An 8,556-nucleotide genomic window follows, 5' to 3' on the forward strand; every position below is an offset into this window, starting at 1 on the left:
CCCAGGAGCTTTAGATCCAATCTTGAACCAACTCTTAGGCTCCTCACACAATTCTTGGCCTGAACTTCACGCACCTCAAATCCAATCTCAACCTAAAGTCAAATGTCCCAGACTTCAACATTAGTCCCAACTCGTATCTCAATCACTGTACACCAACTCCCTGGTGCTTTAAACTTGATCCTAACCTAAATCCAAAGTTTGACAACTTTTGAAACTACTTTCAAAACTTAGTGCCAATTTTATTTTTTTAAAATCAAAACTAAATACAAATAATTCTTCATTTATTGATTTTTATATATATTGTTGTCCATGTCCTGCATCTCGTCGATCATCCTTTTGGATCAAGATCTCTCTGGTGATGGGAAAAGAACAAATAATTCTTATTTCTTATCAGTAAAGAAAGGATGTAGTTGCCACTTAGTAATTTGATCACTTGGAACCCTAACTGGTCTCAGAATCTGTATAAGGGGACTGATTGTGTATAAAAAGAATGTATCACCCCTAGTACACCTTACCTAAGATAACCTCCAATATTTATTTGTATGATAAACTAAGGTGATGTTGTGTCTTATAATCATTGGTTTGTTTAAGATTTAAGAAAAGTCCTATTCAGTAAAAAAAATCATTATCTTATCAGGTTAAAACCTAACCGTTCTAATGTCAAATAAAATAAAGTTTTTTTTATTTAATATCAGAAATATATCTTATGTATAAATTCATAATCTTGTATATTACAAAAAATAAATTTTTTGGTGTGTTTGAAATGTAGACCAAGTTATCATGACTTTAATAAACTGATCATTAAATTCAAAAATACATGTAAGAATATCAAAAAAATAATTACTATTTTGTTGTTTTTAAAGATGTTAAGTCATGCCTTGATATTTTTATTTTTATTATTTATGCAAATTGTTTTAGAGATTTGGCTATAAGTAATTTAAAATAAAAATTGTATTTTTGAAAGAAAGATTTTTTATTGTTGTGTTTTTGGAAGGAAAGTGGTTTATTTAATATTGAAAAAGCACCTTACATGTAAGTCACAATTCCAAATATTAAATATGTAGGGAACTCGTAATTAATTGCAAGATGATCTTTAAAAAATTTAAAACTTTATCAAAACTAGACCAAGGCCATGTTTGGAAAAATATAGATAAAGTGTTTTTATCAAACTATTTAAACATGATATCAACTCAAGACGAATTATCGTTCATCAACTCAAAACTAAGCAACATTAAAAAATCTACATAAATCTTATTAATTTCACAAATTTCATTCAAATCACATGCTAACTCAAACGACTCAACACCAAGCTGAACATAATCGATGAATAAATAATCAATACTCAAATTAACATAAATTCAATCACAATCCAAAAATCAATATTTAATGTTTAAATAGCAATCACATCGTTAAAAAATAAAATCTACAATTCAACACAAATTATCAAATTAAAAAACACACATCAATTCAAATAAAAAAATGTTCAAATAGTCCAAAATTTTTACACAACAATGAGATTGTCCCAAAATTCACCACATTTTATCAATTTGTCCAAAAAGTAATTTGAGGTTATGAATTGACCTTTCAAGGTGTTTGATGTGTCTAGGGTACACTGAAATCAAGGCTGCAAAAATAGGAACAGTGATGGTGCGTGGTCTCCACGTGCCGCCACCATAGGCAAAACCAAAACCAAAAGAATTGGTGGATCTGGAGAGGTTTTCTATCTTCTTACTCCCTGTGTCGGCGGTGACTCTCATTGTAACCTATAAAAGCATAAAAATACACAACAAAGTCGACTTTATTTTCTTCTTCCTCTCAATTCGTTATTGGTAAGAGGGGAGTTGAGGTCATAAGCTTAATGATTCTGTGTATGTGCTGGAAAAAAGAAAGAGGACTATCATAGCTCTATCATGGATAGGTGGTTTGGATGGTTGATGATGGATGTGTGGTGTAACTCATAATGGTTATAGGCTGTTGGGAGAGAAATAGGTTTGTTGGAGGAGCTTGAGGGTCACAGGTTGTCAATGAGTGCTGGTGCTGTCATTGTCATCATGAGTAATGAAAGGGGAAAAGGATGAAGGCCATCATGGTCTTTTGATTTTAAGAAAACAAAAACTCAATTTGGTTTTGTTAATAGTGACCGAATCTCACAGCGGTTGGTTGGTGGAAAAGGAGTTGTGTTGGTCGAAAGAAAGAAGCTATAGGTTAAAAGGGTTGATGCTGTAATAGCTAATTGATGGTTTTAGAAGTGGGGTTAGCTAGTGACGGTGTCACTCATGGTGATGGGTGATGGCTACTGATTTTGGCAGTCAAAACTAGAGCTTGTGGGAAATGGTTTTTCTACTTTAGAAAAAGGTGATGGATCGTGGCTCAGGTCACTGGTGGAAAAGGATAAGAGGCTAGTAGATAAGGGAGATTGATTTTTAATTTATATGAAAGGTTTTGTGTTGACAAAGAAGACTTTATCTTTTATATTTATTTTTTTGAATGGAAATGTCTAGAGACTATGAGCTTGTAGAAGGATCATGTTTTTTTAGGGTTTTTTTTTTGTGAGTATCTTTATTGTTTTATTTTTTATGGGAGAGAGATTATATGTGTGTTTTTTGCTAACTAATTTCTCCCAAAATTTTCTTTTTTTAATGTGTGGTACAACCATCCTTTTCCTCCAAATTGCTTGGTATCCAAGCAACTAAAAAAACTTTGGTCCTTTATTTTTTTTTTTTATCTTTTTAGACTTCCGGTCCCTATGTCCAAATATTTTTGTTTTTAAATTTTCTTATTATTATTTTTTTTGTATCTTGATATTTTTTTAAAAAAACGTCAATGTCAACTTAATAAAATTAATCAATTATTTTAAAATGAGTGTGTTAAAAATCAAATGCATTAAAAATAGATTTTTTAATTTTTAATTCTCTTGAAAAAATGTTGAAAATGTTAAAACGATGCAATACATCAAAAATATATTTTTGTTGTTTAAAAAAAAAACAAGTAAAAAGAGGTCAAAACATATATGATCACATTCATCGACACAGACACCTTAGCTTGTTAATTAATATTCTAATTTATCAAAAATAAAATTGCCCTGCTTAAATAGTTTTTTAGGTGGGCCACTAAATGTACGTTATATACACATTAATAGACCCCTTGTCTTATAGTTAAATGGTAAGTAATTTATGATTTCTATTCATCGTGATTTTATACATATTTATTTATCAAATAAATATTGTATTATTCAAGCATTACTTAATTGCATATTTATGATAGTATTGACATGCTATATTTGTGTGAATTGGGTGTATATTTTATTAATAAATTAAATATGCTGTCTATTGGATACTTTAATTCTTATGCATTATTAAGACACATAATAGAATAATAAGGTGTATAAATAACTCATTATCATTAGAATGTATGATGATGCTGTATTAAGAATTGTAATTATTTAAATTTATAGTAAAAAAGATATGTATTTTTTTTTATTTAGACTTTTTAAAATAATCATAAATATGTACCAAGTAAGAGAACATAAAATAATGTAAAACCCAAAAGCATAACTTCATGGAGGAGAAAAGCTTTTGAAACAAAGTAAAATAGCTAGTTGCACCTAGAAAAGAGAAACATTGTTTGATTGTGTTTTTTTTTTTTTAACTTTTAAAGTGTTTTTCTTTTTAATATCTCTATTTTTAAGTGTTTTATTATGGGATTAATGTGTTAATATTAAAAATAAAAAATCATTATTTTAATACATTTTCAATTAAAAAATATTTTTTTAAAAGTACTATATATTATGATATTAAATATGCACCACAATATTTTTTATTTTTTTACGTCTTGTTTGGCAGTAGAAAAGGAGCGAATGATGGATAAAAGGGGAAAGATTGACAATGAAGGATTGAAAGAAGGATAAAGATTTTTTTACGTCTTTCAATGTTATATATTGTAGTTGTTACACGCAAAGCAGTTTGATACAAGGAATCATACAGTAAAATTCCATGGAATTCTCCCTCCTCTTTTCTAACATTATTTTTGACAAATGTGCTTCGATCTCATCATCAATCCAGCACAAGATATAAAGATAATGAGTGATTCAATCATGGAAAATACAGATGTTAAGAAAGGGTAAAGAACAAGAAAATTGGGCTGCCTAGTCACAAGGATGAGTCGTCATCTATACCATGATACTACTGTGTTAAAGTAATCCCAGCTCCATAATTGACATATCCTCCACACAATTCATTCTGCCAATATCATTCTATAAGAGAGACTGAGTATACCTCCGCATTTCTTTCATCCTGCTAGAGGCGATACATATTACTTACCTGAATCAGAGTCTCCGCTCTTCCCAAGAAAGTAACCCCATGGTATCACAAATATATCTTTGCTTTACATATACGTTACTTGCACTGCCTTGGTTGGAAATTTTCATTTGATAGCAGAGAGCTGATCAATGACTGCAACCTTTTAGCTCCAGGGCCAGGTCTCAGGACAGTTGTATTACCAATAGCAGAGCATGGATCAGTTCCATTCTCCCTACTTCCTATGCACCAACCACCAGGAGTAAACATGCCTGGACCACGAGACAAGAGCTCAGAATCAATTTTGTCAAGCACTGGATCTTCATGGGGGAACTTTCTAGCAAATGGAGCATTGCTCTCAATCATCCTTTGCATGTCAGCAAGGTTGAGGTGGTGTGGATGCTGCTTAGGTGGGTTGTCCCAAGATATGAAATGCAGATCGCTATTCACAGTTGTATTGAGAAATTGTGGAGAATTGCAAATGACAGTGTGGAAGTAACCTTCTGGGGAAGATATAAAGTTGGCATAGTACATGAGTACAGTTCGAGGTATATTATCCCATCCCCATATGGTGTAATCAATAAAAGGTCGAGATAGTGCCATCCAGGCAGAACCTAAAGCAGAAAGCAGAAACTCAATTATAACGGGGCCCATCTAAGCAATTACTATCATGCTGACATTAAATTCAATAAAGGGAATCATGTGCAAACTTAAACCATCACATGAGCAATTCAGTTGTGATATAGAAGACAGACGCTAGAAGAAAAATACTTGCACTCTGGCGCCCCAAGAAATCAAACAACGGTTTGCTGTGCATCAAATATTGAATGTAGTGTGTTACATAACTCAGGGTCAACAAACAATAGCTAGGTTCTGTTTAGTATTAGGGCATGGTCCAACATCGTAGAACTAAACTGGTGTCGTCATCATAGTGTACAAAGGAAAAAAAGATCTCAGCAGTACTCCTGTAGGCTATCAGAAAAATATAGAGAGCTGTTCTATTACCATGATAATAAATAAATAAATAAAATACTGCACTTAAGACTGCAACTTGTGCTCTCACTCATGTAAAACAAACATTTAAAAGACAGTTACATATTGTTTTGCAACTACTTGACCTCGGCTCGCTACAAGTGCTTCCATTTGCTAAGGCACTACAGATGCCAGTATCATTATTTCTTTGTGCCATGAAATACCAGTTGAAAAGTAGTAATATCGAAACATTCCAGGTCTTCCTAACTTGTGTTCTATAATATAGATAGCCGAAGATGGCCTAACCTAAAGAAGAGTAGTCAATCTTTCTAAATGCCTATGCTTACCCTTCTCTTCCCTTACTCCATCAATAAATAGCATCTTTATAGCCACACCCCTGTTTCCCTCTGTGCTTAAAAATAGAAAGATCCCTAGAAGCCTATGCCTGTAAAACCAGAAGTTGCTCCAGCTAAAAAAAGTGGAATAGGCACAGCTGGTCAAGCAAAAGCTCCTCCAGCTACTACCTAAATTGTCTTGAGCAACAGATGCTGACTCTAGGTCAGATCTCTATACCGCTTAGATAAAATATGAACACTTTTTGGAAAACATGTCAATCGACATACTTTGGGTCCAAGGAAATCCAAAAAAAAAACACAAATTACTGATCAGGCAGCCTGTGTTCCATCTCAAGTTCCAACCAACAAACTGATTTCAAATGCAGCTAAATTTTAACAGAATCCAAAGATTAATTTCAGGATAACATAAATCCAAAAACCAGGGATTTTGCTGGAGGGTTCAATAAATCCAGGATCCTCCTCATGGATCCTAATTTAGATTTCTTTAACCTGACTACACAAAAATTAAGCCAACAGGTATTAAAACACTTCACAAGTATCTGTAACTGCAATACCAAGGCTGAACAGATAGTATCTTCTTGACCTCTCTTGCAGTAATACAACTGTCAATACCACATAAACCAAGGCTACAAAATTACATCAGAATGTATAAATGAAACTGCTAGGAAGAAGAGGCACAACTGCTCTCAGATTGCTTGACATGTATATACCCTGTGCCTGTGGACTTCTTGTTATTGAACAAGGGGTGTACTGAAGGATTTCTAGTTATGTCAATTTTGATATAAAGCTGATTGCAAGCAGGTCATCTTTTTACAGTTATTGATCCATTAGTAAGCAATTGCATGTCAAATCCTGGCATTTAGAACATGTTCGTTCTTAGGAGTGTTCTAATCATACGACACAGTGTTTCTAACTAAATCGTTCCAAATACTGGTGGAAAAGGCAGTAAAAGAAAAGGGAAATCTTGAATCATGTGCTGAAGACAAAGATCAACCATGGAACTTGCACTTGCCACATCTAAAGAATCCAAGAGAGGAAGTTTAACAAAGCAGGTAGAAAGTGACATACTTTAAATTCAAGATTAAGAAATTATGTACCTGTAAATAATTTAAATGCTGTTGGGACACTCCTCCTCTGTGTAATCCAAAAAACATCAGCTTTCTTTGTCATATACAACCCGGGATCTATAATTATTGGCTTCGCCCTTTGAAACCTATAAAGAATCATCAAAAACCAATTAATAATCCCCATGACTAAAAAATCACAAAAACAACAAGAATGAAACTATACTAACTCTTTCCATCCAATGTCACTTGTATGATCAATAAAATTAAGATCCCGTGGCAGATATGAAAATGTATGCAACAGATCTACCAAGAAAAACAAAAACCAACATCAAAATCATCCAAACTTGATAAAGAAAAAAATCCCACCTAAAAAAAGAAAATCAGAGCCACTAAGCTTACCATCCTGTGTAACAAGTGGATAATCAGATGCACTAAGATTAATAAACCAATCCCAATCTCCACCTTCTCTCAACAAGATAGCAGCAGCATGTAATGTATTAGCAACCATAGTGGGTCCTCTATAAGTAACAAGATTAGCTTTACTGATCATTCTTACATTACCGAACCTGAGAAAAACAGGATGGTGTTTAACAAAATTGCTTAGATCTAATCTCTCCTGAGTCGAAGATTCCCTGTCCAAATGAACAACATATTGGTTGTTGGGATGGTAAAGAGCTTGTAAAGTCCTCTTCAACATGCTGGCATCACCAGCAGAACCGGATATTACGTAGGCAAATCGAGGGGGTGGAGGAAGATTCGAAATGGGTAGTGGGTGGATCTTTGTTTCAACAAATTTAGAGCTGAGAGAAGAGAAAGAACGGTATAAAGGGAACACAGAGATGCCGTCAGAGGTAGTAATTGTTGTAAGGAAGAGAAGGAAGAGAGAAACTAGAGAGCCAATTGCTAATGGAAAGATCCATTTTCTTTCCATGTTTTGGTGGTGGCGTAAGTGCATGTAGTAACTCTTCAATCTCTTCATTATCCTTTTTGCTTTTGAGTTTTATCAGAGAAACCCAGAGAGGAGCAGCTGTAGTGATTAAGGTTCTGGTAAGGAGTGGAGTTTCGGAGGGTTTATTTTTAGGTAAAGGGGAAGTGGAGAGTAGAAGGGACAGAAGGGGTGAGTTTGATCCTCGCCGTGACACGAGGAAAAATAATATTCGTTGCAGAAAAAGGGGTCATGAGGATGACTTGGTGGATTATTAGAGATAACCTCAATTTAGTCACACACTTATTTCCTCATTCTCAATTACTTCTAATTATATTTTTAAAAATTTTAATTTTTTTATTAAAAATTAATTTTTTATATATTTTAGATTATTTTGATGCACAAATATTAAAAATAATTTTTTAAAAATAAAAAATATTATTTTGATATATTTCGACATGAAAACACATTTTAAAAAACAATCACAACTACACTTTCAAATAAATTTATATTAATTAGTTGTTTTTATCAATTCTAAGTCTAATTTACAAATTTTATATCCTAAACCCATGTTGATTTTCTAATTTGATAGAAAAATTAATTAAAATTAACATTTTCGAGCTATTGTGCTTGTTTACGCACTAAACTAGCATCAAATTATTAAAAAAAATTGAAAAACATAATGATTGCTAGTAACAAAAACACTTGATTGAGGATTTTTATAAAAAATGTCTGGGACCTAACAGACAAACTTTATACATTTAGGTTTTTCCTAATTATTACTACCGTTATTGCGTTATAACTGATACGGATGGGTGGATAATGGATTGTAGTAGCATTTATTCAGGTATTAAATAGGTGGATTTTGGTTCCATTAGGTTCGGTAGATGAATGGCTATATTTATTTATTTATTTATTTATTTATTTATTACTATTAGCAT

General features: G+C 32.7%; 1 protein-coding gene across 1 annotated transcript; it reads right to left on the minus strand.

The window, feature by feature from the left end:
* Positions 1–3,892: 3,892 nt before the first annotated feature.
* Positions 3,893–7,877, minus strand: LOC133699554 (beta-glucuronosyltransferase GlcAT14B-like). Its single transcript, XM_062122847.1, has 4 exons — positions 7,090–7,877; positions 6,918–6,993; positions 6,721–6,836; positions 3,893–4,909 (listed from the first exon to the last, which is right to left on the minus strand). Exons 1-4 carry the CDS (start codon positions 7,667–7,669, stop codon positions 4,395–4,397), a joined length of 1,287 nt encoding a protein of 428 aa, XP_061978831.1. The 5' UTR covers positions 7,670–7,877; the 3' UTR covers positions 3,893–4,394.
* Between the last annotated feature and the right edge of the window lie 679 nt (positions 7,878–8,556).

Source organism: Populus nigra, chromosome 7 (genome assembly GCF_951802175.1).
Source record: "Populus nigra chromosome 7, ddPopNigr1.1, whole genome shotgun sequence".
Classification (NCBI taxonomy): Eukaryota; Viridiplantae; Streptophyta; class Magnoliopsida; order Malpighiales; family Salicaceae; genus Populus; species Populus nigra.

Bases quoted from the DNA above. Each gene is read 5' to 3' on its own strand.
- LOC133699554 (XM_062122847.1), bottom strand. From the start codon at position 7,669: ATGAAGAGATTGAAGAGTTACTACATGCACTTACGCCACCACCAAAAC. The intron at 6,994-7,089 runs GTAAGCTTAGTG...TTTTCTTGGTAG, and splicing joins TCCACTTGTTACACAGGATG to ATCTGTTGCATACATTTTCA. The intron at 4,910-6,720 runs GTACATAATTTC...TTTCTGCTTTAG, and splicing joins AGCATTTAAATTATTTACAG to GTTCTGCCTGGATGGCACTA.